The 15,477-nt window shown below is 42.0% G+C and overlaps 1 protein-coding gene across 5 annotated transcripts in view; it reads right to left on the minus strand.

The window, feature by feature from the left end:
- LOC119178684 (uncharacterized) overlaps positions 1 to 15,477 on the minus strand; it is a 176,825-nt gene that overhangs the window by 6,539 nt on the left and 154,809 nt on the right. For 3 of the 5 annotated variants that reach the window (XM_075881484.1, XM_075881446.1, XM_075881389.1), the window contains 5 exons: positions 7,206 to 7,342; positions 3,338 to 3,494; positions 1,274 to 1,351; positions 1,159 to 1,203; positions 953 to 1,018 (listed from right to left, as the gene is read on the minus strand). In XM_075881484.1, coding sequence (XP_075737599.1) covers positions 953 to 1,018; positions 1,159 to 1,203; positions 1,274 to 1,351; positions 3,338 to 3,494; positions 7,206 to 7,342 — 483 coding nt within the window. Of the gene's footprint in view, positions 1 to 952; positions 1,019 to 1,158; positions 1,204 to 1,273; positions 1,352 to 3,337; positions 3,495 to 4,717; positions 4,828 to 7,205; positions 7,343 to 9,316; positions 13,606 to 15,477 lie in introns of those variants that run through there. The other 2 variants (XM_075881569.1, XM_075881517.1) reach the window with 2 other exon arrangements.

The following is a 15,477-nucleotide window of genomic DNA, read 5'->3' on the forward strand; positions in this document are numbered from 1 at the left end:
TGCAACTAGCCGGTGCGAACAAAACACGATTTCAGGAATAGCCATCGTCTCTGCATAACGTCTTGTACAGATGCATTCAACAAGCACTGTATAGGAACGCATTGCATGCGTGGCTTAGCAACATCCCCTTTGACCTCAAGCCTCAATGGCCTTTTCCTGTCAGTTTCACTAATCTACGTCGTGTTGCGATCTCCACATCATATGGAATTGCAACCTACTTCAGGTTTGCCAACAAGATTTACTTTTAAAATTGAAAGGTGCCCTATAAGAAGTCCTGTTTCTGTTGCCATGGCAAACTCAGTGATGGAGCACATGAAAACATGCAGGCTGAGTTCACTAGCCTTGCAGGTGAAAATTTATCGTTGACACTTTTGTAACATTAAAAAAAAAACGAGTCTGGATTCTTTCTTCGTGATACTGAACAGTGCACACCACATCAGAAGAAAAGACAATATTGTGCCTTTTTTTTGGGACGTGCTTGTATGCAGGACCAAGAATGACAGTGTGTAAACAAATATCTGCCTTTGTTAATAATGGCTGCATTCTGTTAAAGTAAGCAATTTTCACTATCATACATAGCAAATGTCAAACTGCTTATTGGTGACTGATAAAAAAAGTTTCATAACCTATCTATTTCCGAACGAAAAATGGCTTCGATAAAGCCTTAGCACCTCAGTGCAAAGAAATTTTGTGAAGATTTCGCTTTTGCAAGCCACAATATAATGTCAATGTTTTCAACCAACCACCTCGCTATTGCACATCCTTCAAGTAGATATGTGCCATGTCTGAAACTTGTAATCGTAACATGCTTACAATATCTAAGAATCTTCTTAAGATACAAGCTGAACACTAGATAAAAATTAATGTTAAACCAGTATTGCAGTAACACGACCGCTAATACTGGCTCTATGATCCTATTTTGAAGATGTAAAAACAGGGGCCAAACACTCACCAATAGATGCATTGAAATCACTGACCCCCGAGCTAGGCAACAAGCACGTAGCTTCAACATCCATGTCTGCATAGAAAAATCCAATAGATAAAAGAACAATGTACTCTGGGTGTCAAAATGAAAGAAACACTTGACCCTCTCACATCATGGTAATGGCTATAGCTCAACCAGTGCCGGTTATGCAAGCAGCTAACATTTTTACTTACCTAAATCACGAACATCTTCAACCATTTCTACAGGAAGCCCAGTGCCTGCACAAACAGAAAAATTAGAGACCAATGTATTATTGATTGGGCGTGTGCAGTGACAAAAAAGCATTACCTGCATCCAATGAGGAAGGCAACATGAACTCTGCAATCACTTGCCCTTCCTGTCTCTCAGCCGTGACTGCAGCAACCTCTAAAAAAAAGAATAAAGGAAAAAAAAGTATATATAATATCTTCTTGCCGAAATACACCATAACTTATCTCTATATTTTATTATTGTACAGAAACCTTGTAAAACAGTGTCGACAAATTCATCAGGCTTGTCATTCACAGCTTCTGAGAAATTTCATTTTGGGGTCTCTTGATTGCAATAGCATAATCACGAGGTGCACTACAATGGAGCACTCTGGATTGATTTGGCCACCCAGTACTCTAACATGCAGCTAAATCAAGGTGTGCATTTTGCCTTCATGAAAATGTAGCCACCATACCTAGAAATTGAACCTGCATGGCCACAGTAGTCTGCCACTATAATGACCAATTACCATTACAATACGATCGTAGCACAGGACGTGAATGCTTCATTACATACTGTTGAGCGATTCAATCTTCAATGCCATTGGATACCATAACACGTGAACAATGTTATGAGCCACTACCAGCTTTTCTGTGTGGAACTATAGTTTAACAGAACACCAGCATCACAGCAGAACCTTGAAGATGTCCAGTTGCAGTTGGCAATGTTGAATACATATAATAGCACCATATTAGACGTAAAATATGTGAACCAAGCGTGTCTTAAGAATCACAATAAACAATTGCTGCTGATTTGTCTCCCATCTAGGCTAACTTGATCGATTACTTCTTTCCCTAACAAGAGAGTAATTACCAAATGCCAGTTCGCATTTGAAGAAGCAGACTAGAGAGTTGATGTAGCTCTTATGCTGCTATGTAATTAAGTCATGGGTGGAAGCATCCAATGAGGCTTTAACATAAAATTGTAGTGCTCGGCACAAACCAGTGACAAGCAACAGCCAAACTTATCACTTGTTATTGTTGTTTGAATATCTCGTGCAAGTGGTCACAGTTCAGCTTGCCTTGAAGTTACTCTTGATACTCTGGTTGAAAGAGATGTTTTTAGGGCTGAAACACTGCTGAGTGGCATTTTTTATAGAAACCTTCTTTTTTAACAATGTTACTAGAATATTTTCGACAACTTCAAACAAAGCTTTGCCATGTTACGCTTACAGAACATAGCACAGCACCATGTTGGCTTTCTTGGTATGAACAAAATGTACCGTCATTTGATGATTACAGCTGGTAAATTATGAGGAGGCTCACAACTTAATAAGAGTTCATTAGTCAAACAAAACAAATAATGGTCATCTATGATGAATTACAACTCAAACATACAGATGTCTCGGCTAACAAAGAATTCTTGAAGTACCGCAATAGGATCAGCTTTTGAACAGTGACACTTTCTTTTAAAGAAATTGGTGTTGCGGTGTTCTTTCTTTTTTATGCTTAATGTAAAAAAGCAGAAGCTGGTACAGTGACTCGGTAGATACGGTGCTGGGCTGCTGACCCGAAAGATGCGGGTTTGGTCTCTGATGCAGTGGCCGCATAACCATAGAGGCGAAATGCTACAGGCCTGTGAACTATGTGATGTCGGGGCACATTATACAGCCTCAGATAATAAATATATCTAGAGAGCTCCACTGCATCTCTCAAAACCCAGGTCACTTTGCGATGTTAGACCCCATAAACCAACAAAGCATGTAGAAATGGTGGATGAATTTCTAAAGCATGCTCCATTGACTACCTGAATGCGAAACATTACCTTGAACACTGAAATAGCTCTAAAGATTATATTAAACACCTCATCATACAGTAAGCATGCTCTTGCACACATTGTCAGCTTACAAACTGGTGTAGTTTTTTTAGACTGTTTTATTTGTGACTGGTAGAGATAGCACTACTGTATTGTTGTGGAACATACTTTCAACATTAAAGTAATCAAAAGCACATCAAAACATTCTCTGCTGCATTATATGGCAACCAGCATTATAGCCCAATGGGGATAGTCATCTAGCTTAAATTACCTATATATGGCTTAAAGCAATAAACAGTATGCCGCTATCTCTTCACAGTATAGAAAAAACTAAAAAACAATCCTCACCAATTTTGTTCAGCATAACGTTTGTTAGCCTTGTGTTTAGGGATGAAGCCTCGGAAAGTTGTTTTCTCAACTTTTTAATTTCTTTATCTTTCTTCTCAATAATTGTTTTCTGTTCCTCCACTACTGAATGGGGTGGCTCCTTTGGTTGTCCATTTTGCTGCAACAGAAAGCAGGCTTAGAGAACTCAGTAAGCAAGAGAGTGCCCCTTCATATTATAACCATATTAGGCACTAAAAGTGAGCCCAAACATCACAGTGTCACAATAGGAAACTTGGGGATTGTATTATGTTCTTCAGACAATAAACAGTATTTTCATAGAACATTGCTTTAGTAATTGCAACAGATACTTTACGGGAATTTGAGGATTAAAAAGAAAACACAATCACTAGATTATATAGCATGATGCACTCATACCAAATATCAAAGTAATGTGGCCGATTCCTTGAATGCATGTTGTCTAAGATCCACGAACACATAGTGAACAGCCTCTACAGATCAGCCATTAAGCAAATAGCACATCGATCCGTCAGACTGTAAAAACTACTTTAATTCTACTTGTTTTGTGCAATAGTCAAGACATGCGGCAGTGGGCCCCAGGGCCATACAGCAATTTGTGACGTGTCACATCGTTGTAAAAAAAAAGATGTATCCGATAGAGGCTAAATGATGAGATTGTTGTACTTGATTCATGGTGCGGGTAAGGTTCTTGTTATGGATTATGCAGCAGACTTCTCGGAGTTTAACTTGTTGGAGCAAGCTGATACGGTAAAGCTTCCTTTATCAGTGACTGCCTTAGCGAGCGACATCAGAAATTATCCCTCAAAAGTGAATGTCTTGAATTGGGATTCCCTAGTCCTTTCACTTGCCTAATGTACTGTTTTGTTGTTTTCCATTGCTTATGCCTCCTTGAAAATATGGTGTTTGGTCAACCCCCATGTGCATGTATACGAGACTTCCAAATTCCCAGGGAAAAGATTATACACCTTCCCCTTGTTTTTTTGTTTTTTGTTTTTACTAAGCAAGTGCACAGCATGACACAGTGTGGATTTAGCAATGATCTCTTGTGAGCCAGGGCAAGCACAACTAATGACGAGGAAGTTACTGTCAGAGCATAGCCCCATCTTTTCAACACCACAGACGTAGTCAAAATATTTGCACTGCGCAAGACTACGAGTGGTTACGACGTAACTGCAGAAGAAGAGACAAGAACAAAAAGAGTGCCGTTACATTTCTAGTACGTTGGGCTCTTTCTCGTGTTTCCCTGCAGCACTCTTTCTGTCCTTGTCTCTTCTTCTGTAGTTACGTCATAACTACTCGTAGCCTTGCGCTGTGCAAATATGTTGATTCGCAATCCCCAACTAGCCCAAGCATCTGTCTTACCATAGATGTAGCCCACTTTGCACAACTTCTCTCTCTAATTTCCAGTGCTTTTATATGAAAGTGGTCTTCAGGCCAGCTTATTTTCCCAAAGCAGCAGCACAACATGACTTCTGCAATAATTGCTAAAGTTAGGGTGAACAAGTAGCCATGTTAATTTCACATGATCCGAGGCAAAAGGCGTGAAGACAGCAATGGACAAAAGACAAACACATACACACAGGGTACCTGGACACAGGTTAGAAGAAACATTTAGCGGAGAGCCCGACGTAGTGAAAACATACTATGCTGGGTTGAAAAAGTTGTTTTGGTAGGGCATGCTCCTAGCTGGCCACCCTGAGTGTATGTGTGTTTCTTTTCTGCCATCGTCCTCACGCTTTTTACCTCGGAATCTACCAAAGTTAATATTTTCAAAGCCTAGTATGACAAGGGCACAAGATTTCATGCATGCCACAGCACGCTGTGGCCGATCATCTGGTTAAGCATGTTAAGTATGCCATGTCTCCTCTCGAGGTATGCCAAATATCTAGTGCTCATTCTTTTAAATACCTTGACTATGCTAAAGTTCCTACAGTGCTCATTAAAACGATGATGGTGACAAAAAAAGTACATGTAGGAGCCTGTGTAAAGTCACTGAATGCTTAGCTGAGAGAAAACAGAGCAACAAATTTTTTAGTGGAATGAATGACAAGACAAGGTGTGAGGAAAGTAAACCACATACAATGTTCATGACCCTGTATGCTACCTGATAAAGCCACTTAGTTAGGATAGATAAAGGAGCTCAACAAACATTTAAGTAGCCTGATACGCAAACATTTACGTACTACTACCACTTGAGTCTCATCAGACCTGTGATCCAGCTATGAGTATCAACTTTAAGCAGCATACGCTTTTATTATCACAAAAAAGTTTTAATTTATTATGCATGACGTCATACAAACGAAAGCTTTTTTTAGAGTCGCTTCAGACATTTATTTAGTGCATCCAAGGTGCCAACAGTGGCGGATCCAGAGGGGGGGGAGGTAGGCACGATTATTTTCCCCAAAATCTGTCAGCAACTCCCCCTCTCTTTAGTGCTTGTCATCTGCCTTCTATCACCATTCAGAACAAATTAGTGGGACTACTGTGAGCCCAAATTAACAGTGTTTAGGTTGACGAGGTTTTCATGCCGCTAAAAAAAAAAAAGTCAAGACCTCTTTCCTGTGTTACTTTAGGAGACTGCCCCCCCCCCCCTTAAATGAGTCGCTGGATCTGCCCCTGGGTGCAAATCAAATTACATTATACTTGGAAAACAGAGCAGCATAGTTTCTACAGCAAGCACACTCAGAAAAGAAAGCAACAAGAAAAACAGGCATGAGGAGCTAGATCCCTAAAAATATAAATAATGATACCAGTCATTAAAGAAAATACTGCAATACAGAATCATTTTTACAATTGTTACCCACTCACTATACAACTCAATTCTTCGTTCGGTTGATAACACTACTGCCATCTATGTAAAAAGTGAATATTTAATGCATGTTTCTTGGACATAAATGTAACACTCCACCGAGTAACTTGTAGCAGAATACTAAAACACATTGATCAAAGCAAGTACACACCTGACACTCATCATCTTCTTCAGATCGAGCAATTATGCTTTGTTGTAGGATGTTGGCAGTCTCTTGTCTTTGCCTTTTGAGCTGCCTGTTAGTGTGCAATTCCTACAACTTGACGGTAGAATACTGAGGTAATTTTAGGCACGAAGTACTTAACAATGACTTCTCAACAGCTGTGCTTGTCACCGTACCCTAGGTTTCCAATGAATTCCACTAACTCCCCCCAAGTTTATATAAAAAAGCTATAGAACTATACCAAAAAGTGAACTGCAGGGTAGCGCAGTGCAGTGCTCACATAATGCACTTCCCAGGTTCAGTGATGTGAAATGTGATGCATCTTTACACATCTTCACAATTTTTGCAAAAAAATGCATGCAGTAAACAGAACAGCCAAGAGTATTCTTGAGTACATTTTATAGCAGGAGAAATTACATTTCGTAACAGCTCCCCTAACTTTAGTAGCATCTATACATATAAAAAAACACATATGAAACCAGTTGATTTGCTTTCATTACAGCTGTCACTGCTGCCATTTGTGCATATTTCAAGAGTAGCTACTTGGGCTGGTCGTTATTGCATTTTAGAAGAAGTATACTTTCTTAGTGCGCAGAACATTTCAGAAAAATGATATCTAACTCCTTTCTGAAAGGTTCTGTGCAATAGGAAAGCATATTTCTTTTAAAATGCATATTTCAAACCTTCAAAAACAGGGAAGAGGACACTTGGTAAGAGGGGAGGCTTGCTATAGATTTTACTATAAGCATTGTGATGGCATTCAGGTTACTTGCTTATTTTATCCCATACAAAAAGTCACCTGTACCATTACATTAAATGTTATGCCACATATGTGCTACTATAAATACTCAATATTTGTAGTAGATAATCGAACCAACCTCTGTCTTTCTCGGATGCACTTCATGTCGATCCACATCAATTGTTCTTGGAAATGGCTCTCGCAGTGTTTTTAACTTTAGGCGCATGGTGTCGAAGTCACCTAGGTGAAAAGCCCCGTATATTCGGCAGTGGCAACCTGAAATTTATGTTCATACATTGTGCATTCAGTGAACAAATTTAGCTCATTGATAAGCTTCACTGCATGGTATTAAGTGATGTGGTTACAAAAAAAAATGACCTAGCTTACAAAGAAAAACAATTGAAAGTCACACTAATAATGATTTCCATAAACAATGGAGAAAGAGTGGCTATTCAATCTTCCATCGGAATGCGCTGAGCATACAGAGAGCAGCTGTGAGATGGTAAGAAGACATGGACAAGTGAGAACTGTTATGCACCCAGGCATCCTCTGCGGCAAATTACATGAGATCAGTGCCAGGCGCTCGGGCAAAGTATGTGTAGCGCACTCGCTTGCTCGCCATCTCGCGAAGTTTCTGCTGCCTACTATTACGATAGAATCATAAGCTTAGCCGTAGAAATACAAACAAGTGAGGAAGAGGGTTGTGACAGTATGACCAGATATGACAATAACAGGTCATGTGACTTCTTGCGTACTTTTCGGACTACTTTTCAAGAGAGAGAGTAGACCACACCGCTTCTCGCTGCTCTCGGCACAGCCGTAGTGACCTCGCTCTACCTACCATCGGATGACAATACTCTTACACCTGCTAGACCTCTGAAACGTGCCGAGTATCACACATGCCAGTGAAACATGCCGAGTGAAACATGCAAAGTATAACACAACTCGTAGTTGCGGTGCGCAACATTGACGGGAAACGCGAGAGCTGCACAGCTAAGCTCCGTGTCATCTGTTGCCATGTGCTCAGTGATAGTGGCGCGTGCTGAAATTTTATGCCAGAGTTCCGCAGTGTGACATAGTTGCAAGTCACATATGGGCAAGCTATGAATCCAGCATGTGTGGGGGTCAACATGAAAGATAATTAATTGTTAAGGAATTTGATTTCTTCTTTAAGAAGGTACCCACGCACGCACAGCCACTATTACTTATATACCATGCCTCATTCTTTAGACAGACTTTTTCATACAAAATTGAGCATTAATCTAATTTTGGCATGCACTTTCACCCTTCCTAATGTAAAGACAGATTAGAAAGGTTCGTCTTCGATTAGCAATCTCTAATGTTTCAATAATCTCTGCTTAACACAACTGCCCACCTGTCCTATGTAAAAGCAGTCGCAGCTAAAAGGAACTTTGTACAACACACTTTTACAAAACTTGATGGATTTTTTGGTGTATTTTACCGAACAAGTAACAGTCCCCTTCTCGTTATTAGTCACTTACTCAGTCTCTGTACAGTGGCACAAATCTCAGCTAGCATACTCACAGCCATAGAAATAACATTAACGCCGCATCTATTTCCCACATTTCTTAGTCAGTGAAATAAAATGCCTTGACAGTTATCTTTCACGCTGACCCCCACACGTGCCGAGCACGCACAGATGTTTCTGTGTCGCTTTTATTTTCCATTGCTGTGCGTCTCTACAGTTGTTAGGCGGCGTTTGAGGTGGCTTTTTTGTGTCCGTGTTTGGATGCCCTGACACTTAGAATAAATATCTATAACGTCTGCTAGAAGGGCGCAGAAATTATGCATGTAAAAAGGTAAAATGATGTCGACTCCTGCTGGCGCTGTAATACTGACAACGGAAGATAAACTCGACCACGTCATCTATGAGATAAACCACCTCTACAAGTAAACCAGCCAGACGTCTGCACGTGCATTACTAAGAGGCTGCCCTTCCGCAGGTTTGTTTTTCTAACAATGAACAGCAAAAAAAAAATCAACGACGCATTTTATATAAAATTTTCAACAATACTGATATACATAATGCCTGTGTATCTGTGTAATGCCCGCACGTGCGTCTCCCCCTGCCGAGCCACAATATCACAGAGACGAGCAACTTAGCCGAGACAGGCAACGACAAGCACTTAAACTGAGGCATTATTTGTATTGTTAAATAAGTGAAATAGTTGTAACCAGTTTAAAGGCACCATACAATTAGATTTGAAAATATTCGAATGACACACTCACCTGCAAAGGCGTGAACAAAAGCAGGGTAGTAGCCCTGAATGTTCTCATCTTCGCTCTTCCAATATGCCTGTACTTTCTTATTCCTCTCGAAATCTTCTTCGCCTTTCGGCTTAAATGCTTTTACAAGCGTGATGGGCAATATAGCCTTGTATTTGTCTTCGTATTTGACAAATGCCAATATGTTTACGCTGACGATCACTGATTAACCACAGTAAAGTGAGCTAGAATAGGGTAGTGGGCTCACTCACCGGCCGGGGCCATGCATTGCGGTGACACCGCCAATGTCACACAAACGTGCTTCGGCGCGCCTCCGCGGCGTGGCGCCACCACCGCATTAAATGTAACGAGCGTTGGCGCTAGGGCAGTTGCTGCCTACTTGGAGTGGCGGTCGGTGTGTGCAAGTTTTGTTACTTTGAGAACTCGTCGCGCTTTGCATCCTCAATCCCCTAGGTTCTTCGGCGAACAGTGATGTGGCCTGACAAGCAGTGACCCTCAAACGAGGTTAAAATGCTTCCGCGGCAGCAAAACCACTGTTATGCGCCAGGCTGTCGTACAGGTTACGTCCACGTGAAGGGCAGCAAGAAGCCGTCTTTGTTCGGCGTTCCGAAGGATGCAGCCCCGAAGAAACAATGGGAAAGAAATTTGCATCGAGCGGACAAAGCCCTGGACGACACATCTGCCGTGTGAGCCCTTCCTTTTCAGCCGAAGTATGTGCAACGGGACTACGTGCATATAATCTACGTGACTGGACTGCGTGTGACTATAACTAGTGTGCTAGAAATGCTTTCTTATTTGACAGGGAAAGTGGCATTTAAATACATAATGACATCAAAGACCAGCCAAGACCCATTAGAAAATTTATTTGGTATTATACGTCAGTCATCTGGCAGCAACGACCACCCCACGCCAACTCAGTTTTTGCTAACCATTACTTGTGTGTCATTCTATTTTCTCGTGAAAACAGTTAGCCAGGGGAATTGTGACCAAGGCTAGCAAGCTTCATTGCTGGAGATCAATGCTGCTACTGACACACTGCCACAAGACGATTCAGTTGGCAGTGCAAGCACTGTGAATGAGCCTGGTTTTGTGCCAGCACCTATTGACCACAACCAGCATATTATTGCTAGGAGTGATTCCAGGTTGATCTTTTATGTTGCTGGCTATATTGTGCGAAAGTGTGTCATTAAAACAAACTGCGAAGTTTGCATAACCCTACTCACGATGCCAGCTCAAGGAGAAGATTTTCAGCTCACTCATCTAACCACCTTTCGTGACAAAGGTGGACTGTTGTATCCATCTAGCCACCTGTACAGCTTTGTGAGCAAGCTAGAAAACATGTTTACAGAGTGCTTTTCTAGCTACAAGTTGCATTCTGACAGCATCTTGGATGTATTGACAATCGTGAAAGAAAAGTTTTCCCAAGAAGTTGGGGGCGCACAACATGCCCCTAGCCTCTCAAAAGATGTAATCAGCTTTTATATTGTTACGTGGTTTTGTGAAAGGCATTAATTCTGATAGAACCGAGAAGCGGGAAAAGGCAAAGCATCTAAAGTTGAGCCACTGCTCCTGAAGAAGAAATATCCAGTAAGCAACTGTGCCCAATATATATCTGATGAATAAATTTTCATTTACTTGTGCCCAGTACTTGGGGAGAGTGGCTTCCTGTTTTTCTTATCTGTGGATTTTATTCTTTGCATAGGAATATTCAGTGCAGAAATAGCCAAATTACAGAGTCAAGATAATGGAGATTTGCAGAAAGAATGAGCAGCTGAAAATTTTTAAATACTGTGAAATGTATAACATTAGGAGCTCGTAATAAACTCCCGAGTGTGTGCCAAGGTCAGCATCGCTAATAATTTCACAAGCTCGTAAAAGGCGTGCGTGACGAAAATAGGGCTCGAGGAATACAAAAAATCCAGTTTAAAATTGATAGCCGCGCAACGTAAGCTTTGAAAAGTTCGCCATTGCTGCTTATCACTTGTAAGAGAATATAAATGCATCTCATCTTTGCACAGCATCCCTTGCATGCATCGAGTTCTGCGTGCAGTTTAATCGCGCGAGTTACGCCGACAGAGTTTATGAAAAGGATGTTTTCTACAGCTTTATTCGCACGAGTACTGACGGTGTTCGGTGTGTTTCATATAACATCAAATAACGAGCTAACAGTATAGCTGCATACACCATGCTACAGTGTTCTAGATGGTTACCTATGGGCACATGTAGGCCTACGCACCTAGCTTCACGCTAATTTTCTTTCTTTATTTTTATTGTCTTAGCGACATCAGCATCATCGTTTACACTGCCAAAATTCTAGTGCATTTTCGTCCAGTGCATGGGATAACAGCAAACAAAAAGCATGATCTCAGTTGCGCACCAACGCCTCCGTAAGGCAGTGCCCTACATTGAAGTCGCTGGTGGCGCCACCACACGTGTGACATACCAAGCGTCAAGCAGGGGACCCCAGCAAGCCCACTACCCTATTCTAGCTCACTTTAACCACAGAACCACTACAGGCTACAGCTTCGTCTCGGAATGGCTGCGAATAGCTTCTTCCGATCAACACAGAGAACGAAACCGAACCAAATGTATCTGATCAATGACTTGGGCCGACGCATGTTCAAGAAAATTAAGTTAAATACAAGAAACATGCCAGAAACAAACATGGTTGAAAGTATTTACAGAAAAGATGTTGTGGCGAAGTCAGCGTGATTCGGCTCCAGAGAAGTTAGGTAAATACTAGAAACATGCCACAAACTAACATTGTTATAAGTATTTGCAGAAAAGATGTCAGCGTGGTATTTTATTAAATTATTATTGTAATAAATTGGGCAAGCTGATATTGTCGTAGTGTAGCAAGTACTTATTTGAGAGTACATGCAGTAGTTGCAGATGAAGAAAAAAAGCAAGGATTCTTGCTGTATCATACGCCAGCATGAGGTTGGACGTTCAAGATGTCCAACCTCATGTGAAACGCATGGTGAAACGTACACCGACAAATTAAACTAAAAAAAAAAAAGAAACCCTTGAGCATTTGGTGTGCATGTTTGCCCGACAAGCTGCCTTTTCAGGAGTTGTTACGCAAACTGAAGTGTTAAATAGTTCCTGGGGGAACAACAGAAAGGGCACGAGACACACAACAAGTCATTTATATACAGTACCCACATAGTACCTGACAAATGAAACGATGCCTCGTGGCGGTTTGTCGAGTGCATGATAATTTTTTAATCTTGATCCACGATGATGATGATGTGTGGCGTTTTATGGCGCAAGGGCCAATTGATGGCCTAAGAGCGCCATTTCAATGAGTATAGAGATGTGGACAATGATATGTTGCGTGGCTGTATAGGGGCCTTAAAATTCCTCGCGATAATGCGGGTAAAAACATAAGTATTAAAGACATGAGAGTGGTGTGATATGCATAATAAAAAGGGTGACAAAGGTTTTGATAATAAACACATGTAAAAATATTTGACACTAGCACACGTGCCTCATCAGCGCCCTTGTGTCCAAGGGCTGCGAGGCAAGTGCTTTTAAATGTAATCACAGCAGCAGCAACCTCTCTTGAGAGGTCATGCTACGCAATGCCTGGGTATATTACATGGTAAAAATTGACATCTCTTAACCCCTTGTAGGGCAACGGGAAATATATGTCCCCTTTTTTGTTCCCCACAGAATTGCTCGTGAGAGGCAATGGGACGCATCAAGCCCATTTTTTCTGTGCTGCCATCTACATTGAGGTTTTTACACTTCTGTTGAATCTCGTTTGGAAGCTGTACAATAGGTGGCGTTAGGTGTACATTATTTTACACCTAACGCCACCTATTACACCTTAGGCGCATTAGAATACCTACATGGAGTCATAGGAAATACTTTCGGCCAAGCACGCGAGAGGTCGGCTAACTGGACACAGGTGGCAAATAAAAGAGTGGTAGATGAAAAACTTAATATCGAATTTTTGGACTGGAAAAAGGCAGAACACAGTGTTCCCAAAAGTACGGCAACAGGACCGGATGGAATCCCGATAGAGATTATCAACCATTTGGGACCAGCGGGACAGGCGCACTTGTATGGAGCCATCGAGCGCGCTATAAAATCCAAGAGGATTCCTGCGCATTGGCGCGAAAGTAGAATGAGTTTGATCTACAAAGGCAAGGGAGAAAGGGACAAGGCGAGCTCTTACAGGCCGATTACAGTCACATCAGTGCTCTATAGATTAGCTATACAAGCCATCAAAGCCGAGTTGTTGAAGTGGGTTGAAAGTAACGGTATTTTAGGGGAACTGCAAAATGGATTTAGGCCGGGTCGACGCTTGGAGGACAATCTTTTCGTCATAACCCAGACCATCGAAATTTCGGCAGCACAGGGCAGACCAACATGGCTACTGTTTCTGGACATAAAGGGTGCCTATGACAACGTGGACAGGGGATTGCTGTGGCATATACTGGAAGAGGAGGGGATTGGGTCGGAATTTGTAGGGCTGCTAAGGGCAATATATGAGGATAACAAGGCACACATTACATGGGAAGGGCGTACATACACAGAGCCCGTGTACATTCGAAGAGGTTTAAAACAGGGATGCCCTCTTTCGCCATTGCTGTTCACACTGTACATTAGAGGAATGGAAAGACGACTAGAGGAGAGTGGATTGGGCTTTGATTTGTCACACCGAAGCAATGGAGTGTTAGTGGAGCAACGGATTCCGGGATTGATGTACGCAGACGATATAGTGCTGCTGGCGGATAATGCGGAAGAACTTCAAAAACTGGCTGACATTTGTGGTGATGAGGCAACGTACCTAGGCCTACATTTTAACCCACACAAATCTGGAGTCATGGTGTTCAACGAGGAAGCTCATGTAGCACCAATAAGGATACAGCAGGAAGCCTTACCATTAGTAAATAAGTACAAATACTTGGGGATCTGGCTTAATGAAGGAAAAGGCTACCTGAATGCTCATGAAGAACACCTCAAACTGAAAGGGAGACGAAATGCAGCAGTAATGAAACATAGAGCACTCTGGGGACACAATAAGTACGAGGTAGTACGAGGCATCTGGAAAAGGGTAATGGTGCGGGCGCTCACGTTCTCTAATGCCGTATTATGCTTAAAGTCAGATATCCTGTCGGGGCTGGAGGTTAACCAAAAGGCAGTCGGCAGGTTAGCTCTGGGAGCTCACAGTAAGACTACAAACGAGGCTGTAAAGGCGATATGGGTTGGGCTTCATTTGAGGCGAGGGAAGCACAAAGTAAAATACGGTTTGAGGAGCGACTTAGACATTTAGATGAGAAGAACTGGGCAGCCAGAGTGCACAGATACCTGTACCTGAAAAGTGTGGACACCCAATGGCGGAAGAGGACGCGAAAGCTGGCGACTAAATATAACTTGACCGCGGCAAATAAGCAAAGGGGGCCAGTTAAGAAGCAAGTGAGGGAAACAGAGTTGCTCATGTGGAAAGAGAGGATGGAAAAGAAGGGATCGCTGGGAATCTACAAGGCAAGCAAACAAGAGATCCGGAAAGAGAACTTTTATGACAACAATAAAGGTAGTGCGTTGCTCTTTGAGGCGCGGGCTGGCTGCTTGAGAACTCTAACTTACAGGAGCAAATATTCGTCACAGGATGAGACATGTGTTGGATGTGGCATAAATAAAGAAACAATCGACCACAGTCATGGAATGCCAAAAGATTCAGCCGGATAGAAATGGGGGGAAGGTCACACTTCCTGAGGCGCTGGGCTTCGCGGTTGATGGAAGCATTAACTGGTCAGCAGTAGGTATTACTAAGCAGCGGCTGGAGTATTGGTGGAGGAAAAGCAGAGAAGTCGATAAAATAAGATCCCAGCCAAGAGTAGCGGCTGGGCAAAATTAAAAAGACATCCGAGTTGAGGGACAAAATTTAAACTCGAACTATTAAGGTAGGCTAGATGGCGCATGCCGTCACCCCGATTCAAAGGGGAGGCCTTTAATCATCATCATCATCAAAATTGTGTTTTCCGTTTCACCGGCGGCACAAATTTCCGCATCGTGAGTCTCCGGAAAAGAATAATTCAAGATGACAAGTGAGTGTACCCTTTTCTGTGCTTCAAAAGAAATAGTTCCAGCATGTAATAATCGGGTGTTTTCAACAATAGAAGCAATACTTACTCCTAAAAGCTTTTTCGAAT

Source organism: Rhipicephalus microplus, chromosome 1, assembly GCF_043290135.1.
Source record: "Rhipicephalus microplus isolate Deutch F79 chromosome 1, USDA_Rmic, whole genome shotgun sequence".
NCBI lineage: Eukaryota > Metazoa > Arthropoda > Arachnida > Ixodida > Ixodidae > Rhipicephalus > Rhipicephalus microplus.